The following is a 25075-nucleotide window of genomic DNA, read 5'->3' on the forward strand; positions in this document are numbered from 1 at the left end:
TCGGGCAAGGCAGGGCACCCCCCCTCCTTGCCTTCGTTTCGGTTCTTTCGGTTTTCGTTAGCTTTTGGCCCACAAAAAGCTAGCTGGCGCCCACAGTAATTCGGTTGAATTTTAGGATGCGAGCACGGGAACGGGCGAAGGTAATAACTATCGCCGATCTTCGGGACGAGATCGGGGAAAAGTGTTACATATTTCAGGTCCCCCTTAAATTATTTAGATTACTGGATTTTTGCCCCTAATTTGATTTTCCTGGATATATCGTGCCTTCTCCGAGAATTAATATATTTTAAATTCCCGGCCAAGGTCACAACATATAAAACCTAATGCTTGAGGTTCTTCGCCATCAGTCTCGACCATGGATACGCGTTGGAAACACCCATGGACGTCTATAATAAGTGGCCCCACGGGGGGCGGAAAAACAGTTTTTGTGAAAAAATTTTTGCAATACCTGTCTTCTATGTCTGACACAAAATTTTCTCGAATTCTTCTGCATTATGCGGAATGGCAACCCACATATACACAGTACCGAAACGCTAATTTGATTGAGTTTTGTGAAGGCCTACCACAAAGTCAGGATTATAGTTCTGATTCACGGCCAAAGTTGGTTATTATTGATGATTTGATGCGCGAGTCATCGAACCATACCATTACCGATCTCTTCACGATAGGTAGTCATCATAAAAATCTGAGTGTAATATTCATAACACAGAATATATTTCATCAGGGCCGTGGTCAGAGAGATTTCTTTAAATTCTAATTACATAGTACTTTTTAAGAATCCCCGGGATCGTGCACGAATTCAACACCACGCGCGGCAAGTTCATCCTGACAACCCAAAGTTTTTACAAGAAGTCTATCTAGACGCCACCTCTCGGCCACATGGTTATATACTATTGGACCTGAAACAATCCACACCAGAAGATTATCGTGTGCGCAGTACCATCTTTCCAAACGACGAAAAACAGTTCGTATACGTACCACGGAAAGGTATAAATCCAAGGTAATAATTAATAGATGGATCAGTATTTCTTGTACCATGGCTGCGCGAGGTACACCCAGTAAGAAATTGACAATTGTTCTTCAGGCCCTTTGTCATTTGTATAAAGAACAGCGTCAGGCATTACTTAGAAAAGCTGATGCAGGGGTGATACGCTGTATATGTGAGTATGCATTAAACATTTTACGCGGTAATCTACCAATTCGTAAATCTCAGAAAGATAAATTAAAACCGTATAAAAAAGTACTTCGTGATTTGGTTGTTGGTAAAAAGTGCCTATCAAGAAAGAAGAAGATTATCGTTCAAAGAGGGGGATTCCTGCCGCTGTTTCTAGCACCTATACTCGGGACTCTGTTTTCAAACCTCGTTAGTAAATAGTAAGAGTAAGACAATCAAAGAGATGGAATATGCACGGAAGATGATACTTGTTCCGGAGGACAGAATTGGTACCATTACTGATGACAGGGGTCATCCCCTCATGACATCAGATAATCGTGTCACTTCGCAGAAAAGTGTACAAACACAAGGAACAACATTGTCACGTCTAGATAATGAAATGAAAGAAATCCTTGAATCAGACTCATATACTGATGAACGTGAGAAATGGAACGCATATCAACAGATTTTACAACGTTATCTCAGTTTAATACACAACTCTCATAAGATATCGATGGATACAGAGACTTTTGACGACTCAACAGAATCATCCTACCAAAAACTTTCTCCAATTACACCGATTCTACCACGTTTTTCTAGCTCTCGGATACACGATTACACTGATGATGGTATTGAATCAAGAATAATAATTGAAAGTGGACCGAAAAGATACCGAAAGAACGCTGCAGCACTCTTATGCAAACTACAGGGTATGCCGAATGAAGTTATATCTTGAGGCGGAGAAGGCGTGGTAAGCATCAACGGGGTGCTTATCAGGAATTCAAACATAGTAGATCCTATTCACGAGGCAATGCGGTCACGAAAGAAAAAACTTGCTGTTGGAAGAAAGTTATTTGGAAAGGTACTAAAAGTGTATAATGTTCCTCGGGAGGTCATTGGTAACGAAGAGTTGTTACGGTTAACTATCAATATCGAGTCGTCGACACCTCGAGGTAACGGTCAGCGACATCAACAGTTTATAAACCCTGTACAAGAAGAATACAGTCACGACTCGTACAATAGTATCAAAAGTATTCAAGATGGTGATGGTGGGGCATTGAAAATACGATGGATGAAACTGCGATAGTGATCCACTTTGACAACGTTTATTACAGCCCTAATCAATCCGCGGCATTTGCTGATGCACGTAACCTCCAAAACATTTACAAAGGTAATGATGCCAGGAATTGGTTAGAGAGTCAGGATGCATACAATATGCATAAGATGGTACGTCACCGTTTCAATAGACACTCATATAACGTCTCTGAAGTTGATGCTGTTTGGGAGGCTGATTTAGTTGACCTACGTGCCATATCAATATACAACGATGGATTCACCTACATGTTAATAGTCATCGATGTTCTCAGTAAATACGCATGGGTGCAGCCTCTGCTCTACAAGACTGCAAAGATAGTAACCCAGGCATTCAGGCGGAGACTTATGAACAATGGCCGGCCACGTACCCCGAGAATTCTTCAAACGGATCGCGGCAAAGAATTCGTAAATTCTGAGCTTCAGCAACTTTTGAATAAGTATGGGATTCAATACCGTGTAACACGAAATCCTGATATAAAAGCAGCCATCGTTAAACGATTTAACAGAACACTCAAGGAAAGACTATGGAGATATTTCACATATTCTCGCACCAAACGCTACCTGGGTGTTCTTTAGAAAATTGTGAATGCCTACAATCACACAAGACATTCCGGGACGCGTTTCCGACCATGTGAAGTTGATGCTAAAAATTCTCTGATAGCAGCAAAGAACCTCTCCAAAAGATATAGTACTAAGTGTAAGTCTAACCAGGCGCGGCAGCCTAAATATAGCTCTGGCGACCTGGTACGGATCAGTATAGCAAAAGCGGTCTTGAAAGGATACGAGTCTGGCTGGAGCGAAGCAGTTTTTGAAATCAAACTCGTCTCTCGTTACCGTAACCCTGTAGTGTACATCTTACAAGACCTCAAAGGTGAAGACATCGACGGAATATTTTATGAAGGAGAGTTATCCAGAGTACAGGCCAGTGAAAGAAAAAAATGAGTCATCTACAAGACAATTTTTCGATTGTGTTGCCTAGCAATAGCAGGATGCAGTATGACTCTGCTAATAAAACGACGAGTTTCATCACATATTTACCGGAGGTTGTCAATTTACCTGGTAGGTGGAGTGTCGCTCTTTCGGAAATTCATATACCGATGACCTTTTTGCATATACCTCCAAGTAACAACAACTACGTGTCACTGGAGAGCAGAAATTATGTAACTCAAGAAGAACGACAAATTGTAAATTTGAACTCCAATGATCTCCTACAAGACGGGGGTGATGGTGGTATCGTGAGTGAAGGAGAGGGAAATCTTTAACGTTTACGATAGTATTACAGATTTGCTATATAGTATGAACGAGATGCCATTCATGAAAGACCATATAAAATTCCCTATGAATTGTGGCGGTTACGTGTCTGTACAACGAATCTGCGCTACTTCTTGTGCAAATATCTTTCATATTCTGCACTTAGCACCTTTAGTGAAAAAACTTATCGGATTTGCAGCTGAAGACAAATGTGTAATATTAGGCGTCCAAACACGTACGTACAAGGGTCAGACACCTGCTTCATTGTCACGAGGTCTTCCTCAAAGTATGTACGTATACTCGGATATATGCGAAACCTATATAACCGGCGGTGTGCAGACCCCGTTAATGCGTATTGCACCATTGGACATTGATAATTATAAATACGGTGGGATGAAAATCAAAGTATTTTCACCGCCTCTTTATATACCAACACTACGCACGAAATTTCAAACGATCGAGATAGATATAAGGGATGAGTATGGAGTGCCAATACCATTTGAACACGGAACGCTAACTGTGACACTTCATTTCAAACGTACCGAATAACGACGGATTATGAATACCTATATTTTCGACGAGATTCAGCAATCTGGAGGAGGATACAACCCAGGTGCATACGGAGGTATAAGTCGCGTGTACATAGATAGTACTAATGAAGAAGGGCATGGTATTGGTCGTTTCCTCGGTGGGTTGTTCAGAAGAATACTACCCCTACTCAGACAAGGAGCATCAGTTGTTGGGAGAGAGGCTCTGCGTTCAGGTGTGAATGTCATAGGTGATGTTCTCGAACGTGATATACCTCTGAAAGACTCTCTGAGAAGTCGTGCGCGGGAATCAGGCATCAATTTGAAGAGGAAAGCCGAGGAGAAACTTGATACGTTTATGACTGGCTCTGGATATAATACTGGGGATATGTTATCATACCCTCATTCTGTGGTTAACCGTGCTGCGCGACAGTCTAAACTCGGCAAGTTAACATCTGGGGGACACAGGAAGAAGAAGAAACCACGGGTGACGAAAAAGCGTAAGAGGAAAACTACAAAGAAGTCTATAAAAATTAGAGGACAGAAGAAGAAGAAGAAATCGACCAAATTACGAACAGTGGCAGATATTTTCACGTAAAACATGGCGTTTTTGCATACTCATTGGTGTGAGGGAGTGAAAAGTGGACCTATTTCCTTTGCCCCCAACGCAGACAGCCATCGAATCCTCATACGACGTACACTATAAACCAATAGCATTACTCGTGGATAATTCACCCATTGAGTTCGATATACCAGGACAAGGTGATATGAATACATTGACTTAGCTCACACCCGACTATTGTTACGTGTTACAATACCAACCTTAGTGACGGAGAAGAATCCTGCACCATCCACTACTATCGGTCCTGTCAACAATTTAATACATTCGTTATTCGATTAAGTGGATATCTCCTTCAATCAGAACACCGTGACGCCTGCCAATAATGCATATGCTTACCGAGCTTATATAGAAACGCTTCTAAATTATTGGGCCGATGCTAAGAACTCACACCTGAGTAGCGTGCTGTGGTCAGATGATACAGCTGGGAAGATGGATGTCATTGATGACGGTAATGAAGGTTTATCTTAACGTAGATTCTATTTGAGTGATGGAAAAACAATCGACCTCACGGGTTATTTACATCGTGATGTATTCAACCAAGATCGAGCATTGATAAACGGTGTAAATATTCATATCCGATTGGTTCGATCAAGAGACAATTTTTGTTTAATGGATAACACAAATAGTGCATTTACCATTAAAATAACAGAAGCATCATTGATCATGCGGAGAAGGAAGGTGAGTCCTGGATTATTACTATCCCACTAAAGGGCTTTATCAAAAACAACTGCCAAATACACTGTTATAAGAGTCGAGGTGAAAAGCGTCTCAATATTTAGGTGTTCGCGGCCATTCCCTGGATAACTTTATAACAGGTCAGCTGCCAAAACGCATCATCTTTGGGTTTGTCAAGAATCGCGCGTTTGTGGGTGATAAACGATTCAACCCCTTAAACTTTGACCATTTTACTTTGAATCATATATCCTTATATGTGGATGGTCGTCAAATACCATCGAAACCTCCACAACCAGAGTTTACTGGAAAGAATTTATATGTGGAGTCATACCATTCCATCTTCTCAGGCACTCGTGTACATTTTCTGAACGATGGTAATGGTGTTCACCGTGGAGATTACCCTCATGGATATTGCCTGTTCGCATTTGATTGAACACCAGATTTGTCAGCCAATGACAACTCCCAGTGGAATTTGGTACGGAACGGTAATATGCGCATCGAGGTAGGATTTGACGAAGCCTTAAGTGCAACAATCAACGCTGTAATTTATGCCGAGTTTGAAAGCGTCATAGAAATTGACTCAGCGAGGCAAGTGATCCTAGATTATGCATAAACATCATGCTCAGCGCATGCGCAGCCGTTTTTGCAATATCAGCAGTTTTCTGAAACAACGGATTTGAATCATCGCTCAACTGCACAGTTGTGCGTGAATATTCACAGTAGAAAGTTATAAGGAGAGTATAGCAATGGCCTGCATTAATTCAGATTCGGCGGCAATTATTCATTACGAGGGTTTCGTCGGAATCCATGATACATTCCTACCGAAAGAAGTGGCAGTAACTTCAACATCGTCCGATATGATAGGCCATTGGGTAATTTACCCCGAATACCAGTATTCAGCGATTCCTCCTAATATTCAGAGGATGAACAATCAGCTCACAATCACACGTCACGGTATTGATTGGTATGAAGGAGAAGCGTCATCTAAATATGTGTATGCAGCATTACGAGCCATCACGAAGGGAATAAAGTACGTATATACCTATGGCTGTCAGCAAACGAAATTCACTGCCGCCCTTCTTACCCGGGATGTTATCAATTTGAAGGGTCACATCAGATCACCACTATTCGCTTGTACACCAGCACCCGTTCCATCATGCCTCATACACAGTATATTGAATCACAGAACCATTATATGGGCTATGCGGCGAGTCCTTCAAATCAAAGCGTGGTTGACTTCGAACGAGGAAGGGTTAAAGAGTTTAAACGAAGAAGAATTGGTTGCTGCTGATGAACACGGTACAGATTCTAAAAGCCCTACAGTATATACCGAATCATACAGTCGGTGTGTATCCAACGGACAAGATCCCGTCGGTGTGGACGAAAGCGACTGCTATAGTAGCGAACACACATGACCACACCCAGCCAGGTGAACACTGGGTCCCATGTACGTTGATCGAAATGGCAGAGGATGGTACTTCGACAGCTTCGGGCTACCTCCCATCGTGCCCCAGCACGCTGCAAGACTCCGAAAGAACTGTAAACTCTTCAAGTGCAGCATCCAGCAGCTCCAACATCACGAGTCAAGCGTATGTGGAGAATACTGTATACATTTTCTGCATTGTATGTCTATGTTTGCTACTCCTGAGAAGTTCTATTCGTTATTCAATGATCGATTCATATCTAATGATCGTCTACTGCGTGAATATCATGACGCATTTATGAAGAAAAAACGTGCTAGTAGCGCCCCCGAAGGGAAGTTATTTAGTGGCCGCGGTTATAATTGTACGTCGTGGAATCAAAAATGTAAGTAGTTCATAAGCAAAAGATGTACTTCATTGGGTTATTATTTATGGGAAAATATACATGTAATAAGTTAAATTTTGTGTTTTTTATTTCCCCCAGTATGATAGCTGCTATGACGCACCCACAGTATTCACAGTCACCTCCATCCCACCACTTACCCGCGTCGGAGTCGTGCTACTCTGACGGGTACAGTGGTGGGGTTGGAGTGACCCTAGGTGGGGGGCGCCGAAGTGGTTCCCATACTACTGCAGTTTTTTTTTGCAATAATATTTGGTGGAGGTATCCTAGTGTCTGGAAGCTGGAATTGATGACACATTGAACCCTCCGAGGAGTCCTGTATAACACGACAATTGAATATTGCTCTGTTATTATTACCGCAGGTATGCTACCATTCCTGATTCGAACCACAATTATCACCTGGGTGATTAGTTGGCAATCTATCATAATGGTTACGTGATCTTTTCTGAGAGAAGTTTGAGGTTAAACATCGATTGTCACTGGAAACATGATTGATCTGCTCTAAGGGATTAGTCATTTGTAAACTGCTCACTTTATTTTGAGTATTATTTTGACTACCTGTATGTGAGGAATGCCAATCTCTACCTGTCTCCTGCTGGACATTTTCTTCTTGCGAGCTGTCGATTTGTGTTAGTGTCCTAGCTAACGCTTCGGTGTCATTAAAATCAACGGATGACACCATCCCTCTAACCTTAGAAGGCAACTGTTGAACTATAGTAAAATTTATCTCATGCGGTGTAAGAGGTGGATGAAAGTGCCTAGTCTCTCTAATCCGCTGATAAAAATATGTGTGAAGAGACCCATCTTTATAAGAATATTGTTTTGCTGCCCATCTAGTTTCAAATCTTACTCGAAGTGGAATGGAATAGAATTCTTTGAGAAAAGCCTCCTTAAACAATTGATAACTTGTAAAAGGATGTTTAGTTATTTTATGTTTATATTTTACATTTTTCTTCAAATAATTCCTCTAACACCATTAGCCTTTGCTCTGTCCTGACGCCATTTGACAGAAAACATCTATCGAGATCTTCGAGGAAATCTACTGGATTTAAATCATCTTTAAATTGAGGTGGTTTTACTTTTAAATTCAAATATTGGAAGTGGTTTACCAGATCGGTCATAAGATGATCATTGTTGCGTGCAGGGTTAGCTTGTTGTGGAGCCGGCGATGATGGCTGGCGTTGTGAAAAATGACATCCAGTATTTTCTTGGTGAAAAATTATTTTTTCTAGCACTCATTAGTTCAGTTAGAATCGGTCATACTTCGTGCTCCACGTTGTCGGGCGCCATTTTGTAATGATTTTTCCTTTTCTTCCCTTTCGTATTCTTTGTATCTAATCTTTTGGGTGAAATAACCCGAGAAATCTCTTAAAATATCTCACGACAAATAAGGAAAGAAAAGAAGATATCACTCAAATCAATAAATTATGAGCGGCTTTGACCCCATTAATAATAATAATAATCGCTGCTAAGATGAACCATATGAGATGAAAAACAACTCTGATGTAATCAGATTGATTTCGGATATTAAAATTAATGAGACAAATCGCTACCACGAGAATTGTAATTTCACCAATCGGTAGTAATGACAAATACAAAAAAAATATGACGATAATAATTATTTATCACATTGGCCAACTTTTAGCCACCACTTTTTTCAATAATATTCAAATATAAATTTTAAACACAATATGGGTCGAGAAATTGATATTATCAATAAATGTGGTAATCAATAATAAAGCAACGAGAGACACACTGCAATAAAATAACGAGATTGTCATGCCATAAAATATCTTTGCACAATGGTTTACTTTATTTTGCAAAGATATAATATTTCTATCTCATCGAAACTTCTCTAGCGGTTTACACACATCTATCACATATCTATCAAAGGATAACATTATTGAACTAACAATTTCGTAAAACAGTCGTTATTCTAATACCCGTCCAGTAATTACGTATACGTGTCGTTTAATTTTATTGGCAAATAGGTTGATAAAATAAAGAATATTTTATTTTTAAAGCTCCATTTCTCTTGATTTTTGGTTGACTTGAATTGTACACCCTTTTTGTTTATCTCCAAATTTAAAAATTATAAGTGCTAATCAGTAAGAACAAATTGTTCCGGATGCACATGGCCACGAATAAAATCGTTTACGATAGGAGAAAGGAGGAGAGTACTTATCTCATCAGGCGACACAGGAGAAATGAGGACGAGCATTGGTGAATTTTCACTTTGTCGCGAATTTTGATAAGATTCGCACACGCCAATCACCTTCTCACGCCTTCTTGCAAATTCGCTTTTAGTTTTAGGTACATTAGTTTTCTTTTTTGTCGATCGATTACTGGGCGGATTTATTATAAGGAACTTTACTGGCGGGCAACTTCAAATATGAATTATGCGAAAATTAACTTTCCTACATCTTGGAAAACGACAATTTGAATTTGCCAAAAATAATTTTATAGATAGTGACGAGAAATTCCTCAGGAGTATGTTTGTAGTCAAACTTTTTTGGTTTGATCGCACATATAAAAACAATTTAACGGAAAATATTATAGGACTCGCTAGATAATTCTATTGGAATTCTAGTAGATTTCTATAACAATTATGACAGTTTGTGATCAAATTCTTTGAAAAGTTTTTTTCAATAGAAATATTCAACAAGAAGCACTCGATTGCAAACCAATTAGATTGTTCATCACAATTTCATCTATTTTACACATAAATTTTCCATTTATTGCCGATATGAGCTAAAGAAGACATCTTGAAATGATTTCACCATGAAAACTATGCAAGGAAATTTTTCTTAAGTGATGGGTGGGGATAAATTTTTGTAAGTTAATTTGTCCTACTAATTTATTTATTCTTTCCATATTTATATTGGACCAAATCCCAAATAAAAGGGGGCCAAACATTAATTAAATTTGTATATGAATCCAATAGAATTTCAGTAAAATAAAAAACTAGGACTGTCTATTGGATGTTTTCATCTGTGATCATTTTTCAATTCTCTTTGCTCGGTCACTCTCTGCAGCTAATTATTTTTATTTTTTTTACCGTAATTGTTCATTTTCGTGGTTAGCTGGAAATGGATGAATTCTCAAAGATTTAATAGTGAGATCGATATAATGAAAAGAAGCCACCAAGACATGAGATAATGACATTCGAACTTCTTGTTACCGCGCGTTTTTTTGGTCATAAATCCTTAAAATTTAAGTAAGACTGTCACTTGAGGAACATCGAATTCCTGAAATGCGAAAAACACTATTAAATTTCTTTAATACCGCTTAGGGAATGTTCAAACAATATTCACAAAAATTTTTAAATCTTTTCACCACTGTTTTTCAATTCATTTACTGCCAAAATATTCATTTTCGAGCGATTTATTCAACCTAATTAGGACTTGTTTTTCGTGGTCATTGGCCTAATTGATGGTAGGAGGTCGGTGAGCTCCGAGAGCTCACTTTGCTACAACCTCGACGAACCCCACTGCCGAGAAATCCACCACCTGAAGTACCTCGGCACGGAAGAAGGCGTCAGAACGTTTGTTAGGCGAGTATCGATACAATATAAACTAAGGTCTCTATTCTGACTTCATCATTGAATGTAGTCATATTACCGGCTGTTATTCCATACCTCGGTAAAAGTTGTTTCAGTTTTCTCCATAGTCTTTCAATTTGTATGGTCTGCCCAGGTGAGAAAGATCAATATTGACAATGGAAAAAAGACTGTTTCAAGATGAAACGTCGAGATTCGACGATTGAGAATGGAATCAGGTTTGGTTCCATGGTCGAATCATTCATTGATCCAAATCTGCATATCAAGCTTTCCCCGAGACTCAGAGGAAGATTGAGGCAGTATAGATTTTCAAGACTCGGTGATCCAAAACGAAGTGAAGGGTCAATCCATTCTGAAATTGAGCATTTATTCAATTATGGGTGTCAATGTTGGACCAAACGTGGCATGTACATGCTACAGCTTTGGCTTATTGAATAAATAAAAATTATTGGGAGTAGATTTAATCTGACAAACTAGTGGAGGTTTTATGATAATTTAATATGATAATTTCTATTCTTTGCGAATATTGAAAAGCATTGAATTATAATTTATTTGCCAGGATCCAAAGGACTATTTTAAAAGTAAATCGTTCAATTACGAGAACTGAAAAAGGTACTTGAAGAATATATTTTTCTTTAATTTGAAATATGAAATGAAGCAGAAATGAAATTGCTTGTCAGAAGAAAATCAAAATTTATTGTCCACATAGATGGAATGACTGCTTACTCACATACAGAAGGTTCATTATGGCCCATATTAGTAAAGCTATAGCACAAAATGTATACTCACATTTTGTCGCAGCTCTCTACTACGGCCGCTCGAAACCCAGGCATAGTTACAGGAGAAACAATATTCCTTCAAGATTACTGCACTAGTTGCTGATAGTCTACCAAGAGCTTGTATGAAAAGCATCAAAGAGCCTACTGGTTTTTCCCCATGTGAGAGATGCACATATACTGGTGATACGATAAATAAGCGACGGATTTACTCAGATGTCGATGCTCCCGAATGAACAAAAGAATCATTTGTGGCTCGGATTCATCGGCAGTATCAACCAAAAGATCATTTAACACCATTATTGAGAATTCCTGAATCTGATCCTGTCAAGGATATACCACGGGCAGCTGTGCAGCTACTGTATCTCAATGGTATGAAGAATTTATTAACGAAGTCGATGGATAGGAGGAGTAAATATAGAATAACTATACAAACAGTCCAAGTACTGAAAAGATTGATGAAATACCTTTCACACTTCATCCCATCGAAATTTCAAAGAAAGGATTTCAATGTTGACCATTTTTCTCGATGGGAAGCGACACAATTATCTTTCATGTTGCTGTACGGTGGGCCTGTGTTACTGGAATACGTTCTGTCAGAAGATTTATATCATCACTTTTTACCTCTACATGCTGGCTGTTGAATTCTGTGCCGCTCTGAATTAGCAGTACCTCATTGTGAGAATGTCAAAATCTTCCTACTTAGATTCTTCATTTTGATGCTAACCTATTATGAAGCGCACTCGCAAATATTGACTCTACATAGTATTCTGCATAGTTGTGATTATCTATAACACTTCCAGACACCACTTTCTCAATACTCAGTTTTTTGGGAGAGAATTTCATGGGAAATTCAAATCATTTATCACTGGTCGTTCAAACACTCTTGCACAGATAGTGAATCGCACAATTCCTCAAACCCAAAGAGTTACCGCGAAAGTGAGAAGGAAAGAAATTCTTCTTCATTGCATTCTCAAGAAAAATGCAGTAACCACTCAAAAGGACGAGTACGAATAGCAGGAGTGGAATCGGCGATTGATAAAGACATGACAATCGTTGACCAACGTCCAAATAATGTCGTGCAAACGGAAAATGGTGATGTCTTTTCCATTAAACAAAAATTCATAGAGAAGGCAATTGGCGATGCTGTAGCAAGGGCAGAGGTACATTGTAATTCATGGTTACGATAATTTAAGAAGAGACGATATTTTGCAAACACCTTGGCCGTCGTATGAGGTGGGAATCGTGGAGATTGGCAAGTTCAAACATTCTTTAGAGTCGACATAATTAAATGAAGTTAAAAGCAAATGTGTATATATTCGCAATTGTAATGAATCTTATACTCTAGCTCAGCTACATGATTAATTGATTCAGTCTGCTGTTATCAATGTCTTCTCATAGATATTACTGCGAAATTATTTTTATACCATCGGTGCGCGTAATCGCGCGATTCTAACCTCGCTTCGCTCGATTAAATCGCTGATTCCGGGCGCGATGCCATAAAATTTTGTATGAAACGCGTGCATAATATATTTTTCGACTCGTGGGGTTGTAAAACTCGCCTTCGGCTCATGTTACAAATCCCCCACGAGTCAAAAAATATATTACGCACGTGTTGCATAATATACTATTCAGTACTTGATTGAAAAGAGAGAGAGAGAGAAAGTGAAAGAGAAAGAGAAAGAGAAAGAGAAAGAGAAAGAGAAAGAGGAAGAAAAATAAAAAGAATAATAATAAGAAAGATAAATTACAGCTACCGCGCATGTCTGGTTAATTTTCATTGCCAGCCGGTCGCGCGACATCCCTCCCCCCCCCCCCCCCCCCCCCCTATTATTATCGCCGCGTTACCTACCTGCTGCGTGGGTTCACCTGTATCATCAAAATCACTCCCTGCGTGGTGTGCTGCCGAGGCGGATCGGTTAACAAATCTTGTGGTCAGGTACGTTCGATAGTGTCGAGGGGATGCTTCACTTCGTTCACCTTTTGGAGGATTTTCCGCAGATTTTTGGGTGATTCGGGTGAGCGTGGTGCGCACATTTTTGTAGATAATTATGTCTTTGAGCGTGCGTGGACATTACAATTTGTATTGCTTGCTGTTACGTACACCGGATCCCTGGAGGGCTGTTGGAGTAGTTACTTTGTCAGGGAATCCCTGGCGACTCTACTCAGTGCAATTTTGTTGTCTCTCTCTCTCTCTCCTTTTCGGGACCCTTATTAACACTCATTTTTGTTATTTTCTTTGAACTTTTGTTAGCTCCAAGATCTAGTGAATTTTACCACTTTTTGCTCCATAAAATTGTGTCGCAAAATCTAAGGGAATCTCCTCATTGAATTTTATTTCGCTCTTAGTTAGTTTTAAGGTCTTGTGACTCTTGGAATAATTGTCTCCAGTCTTGTATTTATTGCGTGTACCTGTGAGTGTTCGAGGTCACGTAGACCTATTGATTTTCGCGTTACTGTTTCGAGTCATTGAATTAATTTGACAATTTCTTGTAAAGTATTTCTGATAACATTTTTTACTTTTCCAACTACTAACAATTGAGTTCCGTAACTCAGTTGTTTCACGATAATTTATTAATTTTCTTTTGTTAATAACAATTTGAGTCTGGTGACTCTGTTGTTTAGTATTTCCTTATTTTTTACTTTCTTCACTATTTTACGATTTAACAAGAAAATTATTTATTCGTTTTATTAGAAGTATTGAGTTACAGAAAATATTTAATTAATTCTAAATTAGACGACAGTAACTTCCATGAAATTACATTGTGTGAACAGTAACGCTTAATCGAGTTAAGGGGATTTCATTTAAATTTTTTTATTGTATCGAGACTGATCGTATTAAATATTGTTCTCACCGAAAATTGAAATATTCTATTTATTTCATTGAGAATCCCAGTTGCAGCCCCTTTCAGCTTCCGATTATTTAAAAATTTCTACGTGTTCAGCTACTGGAGCGATTGAAGCTGAGAGTGGAGAAGGAGTTTGGATACGGTGGTCATTCCGTTGAACTAACAGTTCGGATTTTTATGTTTCTGTTGGGGTTAATCTAGCCAGAGGGCAGGCTAATGGAAGAAGGGTTCCGTGAACCTCCCGAAATTACGTCGCAAAATATTAACTAAGTGTCCTGAGAGATTCCAATGTCCGAGATATCAAACCACAAAACATAAACTCTGCCGAGTTTTAAATCCTACCAAAACAAAAGAACGCCCACTACTCTCATCAAAAACCCCTCAGCTCTCCTCTAAATCCATAATTTCCTTAAGGCCCGGGTGGAAGGGCTTTTGCCCGACATGTCCCTAGGAAATACCCCAGAAAAAAGGCGTTTTACGGGGACATAAATGCCAGCCCCTGTAGACCCACAAAAAATATAATCGTAGGGTCAATAGACAGATAATTATTTTTGCCGGTCCGGTAATTAGGTCTCAGGGGCGGGAAATGTGAAACTGGGACTGAGAAAAGGATACGTGTATATGCATGGTGTTTGTTGGCATGGTTAGGGGTGAAATGAAGGGATGAAAATGAGATGGATGTTTGCAGAAAATTGGGGGACTTTAGGGTGAAGAGATAAAATGCTTATGGATGAAATGGGGTGTTTTTAAACCCTCATTAACACATTTCCAAGATGGCCGAAGGGGTAAAAGTCTCCAAAGGGGTGAAAAAAAATGTCTCCACAGGGGTGGGTAAATCCACCCAGGGGGTGATTCTGAATCGATCTGCACCTATAAATTTTTACCTTTTTTTTTCAACCTCACTAACCCTCTTTCAAGATGGCCGACGGGGTAAAAAAAAGTCCTATAAATTTTAACGTTTTTTTTCCCACCCTCACTAACTCTCTTTCAAAATGGCCGACGGGGTAAGAAAAAGTCTACAGGGCTGAGTAAATCGACTCAGGGGATGATTCTGAGTCGATCTGTACCTATAAATTTTGACCTTCTTTTTCACCCTCGCTAATACATTTTTAAGATGGCCGAGGGGGTAAAAAAAAGAAGTCTTCACAGGGGTGGGTAAATCGACTCAGGGGACAGAGACGGATCATGCGGGTGGCAAACCTGGCGGTCGCCAGGGGCCACGAGTTCGAGGGGGCCCACGAAAATGTTAACTGAAAACAAGGAGAATGCAAATGTTTTCGAATAATTCTCACAATTTATTAAGGAGAATAAAAATTGCGCGTTGAATGGCTTCTTTCACACTAATGTTCTGTAGAGCGGAAAAAAACAACTCAACCGTTCTTGTCACTTTTTCTCGGAAGCGAATGTTTTGGGTTCGGGCGCCGGCTGGCCTAATCTAAACAAAACATTTCATAGCAAACGTCAATCCATATGTGAGCCTCAGTATGTGAGGTGACTCTTTAAGTGCAACGTCTCACATTCTCAATTCTAAAATAAGCGATTAAAACAAGTGTTTCTTTTATTTGATTCAAATGAAAAACAAAACCTTTATTTGATAAAACAAGTGCAATTTTTCAAATTTTGGTATCGATGGTGAGTAATGTATTCACATCATCATAATGAAGCTATGATGTTCATATTCAGATGAAGTCAGACTTGGATTTACAGTCATTGAAATTTTCAACTTTTTCTCCAGTAAAGAAAATGAAGAGGTATCAGTCTGGGCCACAAAAGAGAGCCAAAGTTAGGCAGCTTCAAGCAACTATTGAAAACCAAAATAATGCTTTGGACAAATTTATCGTTATCGCGAGAATGGGTGAGAAGTCTTCTGTTTCCTCCACGTCATGTGATTGTATTGATGATCAGCCCACTGGAGATTTTTACGACGGAAAGGATCGATCCAGACATGTAGTTTGTGAAGATCAGTATGATAGGGATAATAAAATTGGAAATTTGTTGGAGGGTGAGAGATTTAAAAAATCGAATGAAGATAGTCAACAGATGCTTCAAGATGAGCCTGAAATCAATGCAGATATTGCTCTCTAGCCTACAGAACTATCTGACATACAGATAGATCACATCATCATGATCAAACTTTAGAATATTGGGAACATAAAAAGTTTGAGGTCAGTGTATGAAGATCGAGATTCACTCGATTACCGAGGATTGTCGAATGACCATTTTTTCACCGCCTCAAATCGAATGGTCTTAAAGAGAAACGAGATTGGTTTGTTTTCTCTGAGACGAGTCCAAGTGTATATTGTTGGCCATGTAGATTATTTTCTAAATCAAAGTCAAAGCTGATCAGTGGATTGCAAAATTGGAAAACAATCACCACAACTTTATCAGATCCTGAACTTTCGAAAGAGCACATCTCATCAATGTGCACTTTGTATAAAAGATCTTCAACATTGAACAGAATTGACAGGGATTTAGTGGAACAGAGAGTCAAAGAACAAATTTATTGGAAGCAAGTATTACAAAGAGTAATATCGGTAGTAAAATTTTTAGGGAAACACGGACTTGCTTTTCGTTGTCATGATGAGAGTGAAAATTCCAATCGTCAAGGAAACTATTTGACGTGTTTACAATTCTTGAGTGAATATGATGAATTTTTGAAACTCCACTCCAAGTGGAGAAATAAAAGAAAGATTCCTGTCCTTTCTACCGATCAGTCAACATACAGCAGCGCATATGGAGGAAAAAGGATTACTCTATCTGGAGAAATTAGCAATTGATATCAAACTTTGTCGAGGACAGACATATGATAACGCCTCCAATATGTCGGGGAAATATTCTGGATTCCAGGCGCGCATCAAGATGTACAGTGCAACTGCAATTTACCTTCCCTATGCAAGTCACTCGTTGAATTTGGTCATTAATTTCACTGTGGAACACTGCAGTACCGCATCTCGTTTTTTCCTCTTTGTACAGAATTTATTCACTTTTTTCTCTGCATCGACTCATCGTTGGAATATTTTGTGTTAATTCCTCAAGAAAGCTAAAAGGGTATTAACAGTGAAAAAATTATCGGATACTAGGTGGTCGGCTAGGGCTGATGCTTTACGTGCATTGAGACATAGTTACGATTGTATCGATGAAGCTTTGTCGAGCATTTGTAGTTCCAATTCAGAAAAAAATATTACGATTGTAGAAGCGAAATCTTTGTTGGCAAGAATCAGTACCTATGAAACAGCACTCATGATTGTAATTTGGGACACTCTTTTACAAAGGGCAAATGCTACTAGTAAGTCACTCCACTCTATTCAGTGTTCAGTATTCCAAGGATCCAGTCTATTGAAATCACTAGAAGATTTTATCAGACAATTCCGTGATGAATTTTCAAATGTTCAAAAAGAAGCGAGTGACATAACTTCACTGTATTTGGACAAACAGAGGGTGAGAGGTAGACCACGAAAGAGGAAAGCTTTTGCTGATGAAAAACAGGACAAACACGAGTCTCAATCAGTCACATCGCGCGAAAAATTTATTTTCGATTCATTTAACGTAATTTGTGACAATTTAAACTCGCAGGTTGTTCGTAGATCGGAAGTATATAGTGACACTGTGAAAACTTCAAAATTATTTCCGATTTAAGTCTCTCGAAGTTACAGCGTCAGGAGTACGTAGAGAAACTAAAAAAAGTTTACGTGGACGATATAGATATTATTCATATCAATGATGAATTGGAGCAATTTCTTTTTTTTTGGAGGGAAACTAAAAATACCGATGAAGACTACACTGTTGTGCAAGTATATCAGGCTGTTAAAGAGATAGCATCAACATTCGCTAATGTGGAAATTATTTTGAGAATCTTCCTTACCATTCCTATTAGTAATGCATCCGGAGAACGGTCCTTTGCCGCATTGAAGCGAGTGAAAAACTACTTGAGAAGTAACATATCAGGAAAAAGACTGAACAACTTGGCCTTGTTATATATTGAACAAGATATTTTCGATGATATTGACACTGCAAAAATTATAGATAATTTTGCGAGAGAGAAATCGAGGAAAAAATTTAATTAATTTCTCTCTTGTAGGCAAAGAAAGACTGTATTTTTTAATAAAACCGTTTATGTTGAATTCTAATTTCTCTTTGAATTTTCAATTTAATGCCTAATGAAGGTAGGTGGTGAAGAAAATTGTAATTTCTCTTTGAATTTTTTTTTTTTTTTAGTCTTCAATGTCAATTTGATAAAATTTTTCTGTCACTTATTTTCAAATTGGAGGGCCCCACGGTTGCTTCCGCCAGGGGCCTCGAATAGCCTTGATCCGCGTCTGTCAGGGGATGATTCTGAATCCATCTGTACTTATAAATTTTGACCTTTCTTTTCACCCTCACTAATACATTTTCAAGATGGCTGACGGGGTAAAAAAAGGCTCTACAGGGGCATGTAGATTGATTCACGGAATGATTAGACGGAGTTGCGGAGTCCAATCAGTGAATTGGAAAAAAATAAAAATAGAAAGGCGAACTGAGTGCATTGGAAACAAATTAGAGGTTGAGGGTGGGAAGAGTGTGCCAGGGTTCAAAGGAGGTTGATGGTGGGATGAGTTAATTCGGAACAAATGATGGTTGATGGTGAAATCAGTCATGGGGGTTTATGGTGGGATGAGTGCATTGGAAGAAATGCAGAGTTGAGGCTGGGGTGAGTTTGTCAGAGTGAAATGGGGGTTATTGGTGGGATCAGTCATGGAAACAACGAGGGTTGATGGTGGGATGAGTGGATAAGACAAAATGGGGGCTTGACGGTGGGATGAATATATGGGAGAAACTGAGGGGTTGAAGGTGGACTGAATTTATCAGGGTGGATTGGGGTTTGAGGGTGGGATGAGTGTTGCAGGGTGAAATGGGGGTTGAGAGAAGGATGAGTGCATGGGAAACAATGAGGAGTTGTGGGTTGAATGAGTGTGTCAGGGTGAAATGGCGGTTGATGATGGGATGAGTGCATGGGGTAAAATTAATTGTTGAGTGTTGCATAAGTGTGTCAGGGTGAAATAGGCATTGATAGTGCGATGAGTCATGGGAAAAATTCCCATTTCTACCAGACACACTCAACCCACCGTTAAGCCCCCATTTTTTCCCATCTACTCATTCCACAATCAACCCTCATTGATTCCATGACTGATCCCACCGTCAACCTCCATTTCACCCTGACCCACTTACCCCAGCATCAACTCTGCATTTCTTCCAATGCACTCATCCCACCATCAACCCTCATTATTTACATGACTCATTCCACCATCACCAATCATTTTTGCCGAATGAATTCATCCCACCCTGAATCTCCTTTGCACCTTGGCACACTTTTCCCACTCTCAACCCCTAATTTTTTTCCAATGCACTGATTGGACTCCGCAACTCTGTCTAATCGGTCCGTAATCAATCTACATGCACCTGTAGACCCTTTTTTTACCCCGTCGGGCATCTTGGAAATGTATAAGTGAGGGTGGAAAAAAAAGGTTGAAATTTATAGGTACAGATCGACTTAGAATCACCCCATGAGTCGATTTACCCACCCCTGTAAAGACTTTTTCTTTACCCCATCGGCCATCTTGGAAATGTATTACGGAGGGTGGAAAAAAAACGCCGGAATTTATAGGTACAGATCGACTCAGAATCACCCCCTGAGTCGATTTACCCACCCCTGTAAAGAATTTTTTTTTACCCCGTCGGTCATCTCAAAAGAGGGTTAGTGAGGATCGAAAAAAGTGCATTGCTCATTTGGGTACATCTCCCCCCCCCTCCCCCTCCGCCCCCCTCACCACACTCCAATGTATTTTCGCTTGTTATTTGTCGGGACAGGTTCCGCTCCTGATAAAACCAAATGGGAAGTAGTTCTCCGCAACACTTGATTACACCCAACAGGTGGTTAACGTCATAAATTTTCATGATTGATGATCACAACATCATCGACCACCAATCACAATTACTCAGGCCTGCGCGAGAGTTACAGATAGCCAATAGCCATAAGCCATGTGTCGGAAATAGAACTATAAAAACTAGGAGAATCGAAGAATTTGGTTGGGCAGACCTCCAAAATGCAACATCTTTGGTTGAACTTTGCGGATAGCTTCCAATTAAATTGCTTCCAATACCATAATACCTTGTTCCAGTTGAATCCACTTCAACTGTTCAGATGAAATGGTTGAGCTTCCCTGATGAATCGACTAAGCCATCCTTTGTAGGTTTTGTCTTTGCCGCAGCAGTGGTTTTATACCATTCGATCAGGGCGGATTCTTGCAAATTATTACAGAGTCCTATGATCGAGGACAGTAGAATATCAATAATACGTATTGGAGTAAGGAATTCCATTATTATGCCGAGCTTCAATCTGACTGTCTCGGAATTAATGTAGACATCCCACCCGATTATGCCGTATTCATTTATCGTTATTAATTTAAAACATATAATGAACTACTGTTGATAATCAGTATGTTGTATTTGCAGATACTTATCCGGGAAATTCAGGAGAAAGTTTCTGTAGCAGCGATCTTTCGCTCGATGGTACAGAAGCTGGTTTTGATATTGGAGAAAACGAGAGTACAGGAACGGACGGAACTCATCAAAATGCTCACTCTCATCATGCAGGGTCATCCCACGAAGCGCCAACCTTATCTCAGAGTTTACATGCAGCAATGCATAATCCTATCGACAAACTCTTTATGATGCAGGATAGCTACTTCAGAGGAGATCACGCGTAATTCGAATTTGATTTTGTTGATTTAAGAATGGTACTCATTAATTTACACACATCACTTTCAATTTATCTTCCTCATATCTAATAATTGATCATCGTCGTTCGCATTAATTAATTCTATGTATTTGGTTGTTAATAAATGTCACCCAATCAGAAAATTGAATACATTTCTTAATTTAACATTTGATATTATGGGGGGTCATTCATTCACTAGAGATGTAACGCCTTATTGGAATATGGTCTGCTCATAGTCGAATTCATTAAATGAAGTGCCATCTGGATGTATCATTTGTTTTTCAATGTCTGACGGTTTTCTCTTTATTTCTGTTTAAACATTAATATTTAATTTACTCTTCCAGATTTTACATTATGTCGATAGAAATCTACTTTGAATAATAAATGAGTGGTGCCAGATGGTATGAGTTTGGTCGGTCTTTTACGAATGTATCTCAATACCTCGACGATACTCCAACCTAATTCCTGACCCACATTTCCCTCTAGCTATCTTATCACCAACTTCACAGTCTATAGGTTTGTTTTCCAGAGACTTTTTCATCATCGAGATTCAAACTTGCGCTACATGCGATGCATCGTTCCTAGGGCCAGCCTGTTGCTAGAACTAATTATTCAATTGTAAATAATTATTTCGTTACTTATTCATTTATTGCAACACCGATCTGATTGAGCATGTAGACCTTAGGAGACACTCACGAGTAGTACACCAAATAAAGGAAAATTATAGAGTTACACATTAAAAAGGAACACTCGATTCCATACTTGATCCCGATGGACCGGGTTTCATTAAACATGTACATTTCCTCCCATGTTCCGGAAATTCCTCGTCGACTTTCAAATTTTATCGTGGAAGATATTAATGATCAAACTTGTGTTACGGATCCCGCAGTTAATCATTTTGGGTTCCGTAGGCAAGAATATCGGGTCCCTAACGAACACAAAAGTGTACAAGTTTGATGCTTCTCCACCTCATGATAATAGTTGATGAGAACACAGACAGCCTGCAGCGAAGAACATCAGATAGACGAGAGAAAACAGTGTAGAACTGAGAAGCTAATCCCTCTGACAGGTACTGTGGGCAACTCGAATATCACTATGGCAACTAGAGACCTCAAAAATGTTATGATAAGAGTTAACACAACTTAAGACGACTTCCTCCAGTGACAAACAATATCTTCAGTTAGCCTCCGCGACCCACTACGGAGAACATACGGCTGTCAGAAGGAAGAAAGCAGTGGACGATTTAATTTTACCTGGTACGATTGACTCGCTACCGTGGCAACACTTACCAGGTTCTTGCCTGATCATCGAGATCCGTGACAATCTCATCACACTAAATCTTCAAACACCAAGTATCTCGCATGTAACACTCTTCCTGATCTCGTTCCGGAGCTCAAAAATACTTATTACCTTCGCCCGTTCCCATGCTCGCATCCTAATAGTCCAACCGAATTAATACGGGCGCCAGCTAGCTTTTTATGGGTTAAAAGTTAACGAAAACCAAAAGAACCGAAACCAGGCTGAGGAGGTGGGATGCCCTGTCTCACCTGAGGTCCGTAGACCTTCCAAATCCCAAAATGTATCCTAAATCCAAAAACCAGAGCACGAAGAGATAGGACGAGTGGGGTTGGAACTCGCCCCCGCGACAACTCAAAATCCGAAAAGCCATATAATCCGAGAGGGGACACGGGCAACCGGCGATCGGAGGGACAATCCGCAAGAAGCTAAAAACGGCTGATGAACGGAACGGAAGTGGGTAGGCGTGGGGTTGCTCAGGATGCTACGTCGTGGAAAAAGGGCCTGGGTCCACGAATACGTGAATCTAATAATCCGTCAAAAAGAGACCGCGAGATATTTCAACGCGTGGATCGGGACACTGAGAGCAGGTGTGCGGGAGTCCGAGGCGCGAGAACTAACCTCGAGGACCACCTCGCCGAGTAAGGTAAGCGGAGTGTCGGGATGCCGAGAGCGTGGGGAGGAACTCGCACGAATCACACCATTGAGGGTGCGGCGGCTTCACTAGAGTCGCCCCAAAGATAGGGAGCGTATCCCGGAAGAGTAGGACTCTCATCCAGAAAACGTCATGCGAGGGGAGTATTGCTCCCATCTCGGGATCGTGGGAGAGCGTAGCCCTCACCTAGAGGACGTCAAGAGCAATGCGGGGCATTGAGAGCCGACCAAGGACTCAAGAGAGAGCTGCCAGTGGTCCGCACTGGGAGCCAGCCGAAGCGGCTCTCTCGAGTAAGGGGGTAGTCTGGGTAGGATTGCCAATGCCCCCCACTCTCGAGTACGGCTGGGTGGGCTGCCGTGTGCCGGGACGTGCTGCCCTTGCCGTCGCATGGATATCACCGACAATAGCTTCTCCTGGAGCGCGCCGAATCCGAATGATCAGCCGTTGAATGCCCGCCCCATCTAACATGGAGCGCTCATACACCAGTATGAGTCCTATGCTGAATGCCAGGAAGTCTCATAGAGGAACTGGGAACGTTCCTATATGTCCGCCCTGTCCGGATACCTACCTTCAGGCCTCCTAACCCCCTAAGCACTCGGGCCCCAGTCCTCACACCCTTTGATGATTCGAGAAATTCCCGGGGAGGGTCGAGATAGCAGACATAGCAAAGAACTTAGTTCTAGGGATCCAAAAATCGAGTTTAACGTGCGGGATTTCCTAAAATCTCGTTACACACTAACTATAGGGATATTTTCATTAAAAGAGAAGGAAAACTCTCCTGCCATAACTTTTCGGTTAGTCACCCGGTTCCCGAATTATCTCTACATCATCGAACGGCTAACTTGCTTCTTGAGCACCAATGAATCTCCGGTCCTGAAGCACTGCGGTTGAGCTCACAAAACGATCGAACTTGATTTGTTTTCCCCAACTCACCGACACCAGTCGTAATCGTAAGTCCAACGCATACAAAATTCACACGAAAAAATCACTCTCTTCCATATTTTCAACCACTCGTGGCTCCTTGGTGATACCTCCAACTCATAATCTGTTTTCCTTGCCGCTGGGTATGGATGCACCTGCATGGCCCCTTTCATACTGTTGCTAATTTTGCTGAACTTTCATCTACTACATTTCATGGCTAGACATTATCAGCCAGGTTACCGACTAAAATACCAACTGTAGACATGACCGACTGGAATACCGACCATAGACATTGCCGACTAGGTTATGGACAAAAATACCAACTGTAAAGATGGCCGACTGGAATACCGACCATACACACTCCCGACTAGGTCACCGATTACAGTTACAGACTGGCATGGTACAAGAACGGCTAGATCCAAATACTAGAAGTATGAAAAATTAGAAATAATAATAAGTATTAGAAGCAAGATTGGTGGTAAAAGCCAAATCAAGAATACGGAATTAAGTAAATGCTAACTGAAAACACCACGAGGACCAACGGTGCAGAAGTACAATGTACTAGAAGCTGACGAAGCCAAAGCAGCAACCTTCAGGCAATGAGGCCATGGGATATCACCTCCAAAAATCGACATCGCCTGAGGACAAGAACCCCGGGTTATGGAACAATTGGACATTGTCCTCAGTGCTGACAGTAGCACAAATCTTATATAAAAACTCAATACAATTAAGAATTAAGCAGAGTTTACTTTCGAACTTCTCCGAGTTGTCATTTTGAGGTGGAGCAGACGATTGCTCACCTCATACCCTCCCCTACTGGAGCAGACGATTGCTCGGAAACCTGCCTACCCGAACGATAAGTATTAAAACACCCCGAGAAGTTCTGTATCTTGCAAGTATGAAGTGATCCAACTACATGAGGAAGACTAGGCGAGCTGGAAGAAAATATCAATTGAGGAAATTGGCCGCAATTTATCGGACTCCTCAACTAGTGGACCTGGACAGCCTCCTGAAAACTAATAGAAGCCACCACCGCATCCTCTCGACCGCAAATATCCCGAGACACTTCGCGGAATTTCCACATAAACCAAGCAAGTGCACTGGACTGCAGTACGAAT

General features: G+C 40.3%; 1 protein-coding gene across 2 annotated transcripts in view; it reads left to right on the top strand.

Annotated features, from left to right (window-relative positions):
• LOC105272149 (LIM/homeobox protein LMX-1.2) overlaps positions 1–21210 on the top strand; it is a 168879-nt gene extending 147669 nt beyond the window's left edge. For both annotated transcript variants that reach the window (XM_011314092.1, XM_011314093.1), the window contains one exon: positions 20821–21210. In XM_011314092.1, the coding sequence (XP_011312394.1) occupies positions 20821–21074 (254 nt within the window). In that variant the 3' untranslated portion in view covers positions 21075–21210. The remainder of the gene's footprint in view (positions 1–20820) is intronic.
• The last annotated feature ends 3865 nt before the right edge of the window (positions 21211–25075 follow it).

This window comes from Fopius arisanus, unplaced genomic scaffold (genome assembly GCF_000806365.1).
Source record: "Fopius arisanus strain USDA-PBARC FA_bdor unplaced genomic scaffold, ASM80636v1 scaffold00145, whole genome shotgun sequence".
Classification (NCBI taxonomy): domain Eukaryota; kingdom Metazoa; phylum Arthropoda; class Insecta; order Hymenoptera; family Braconidae; genus Fopius; species Fopius arisanus.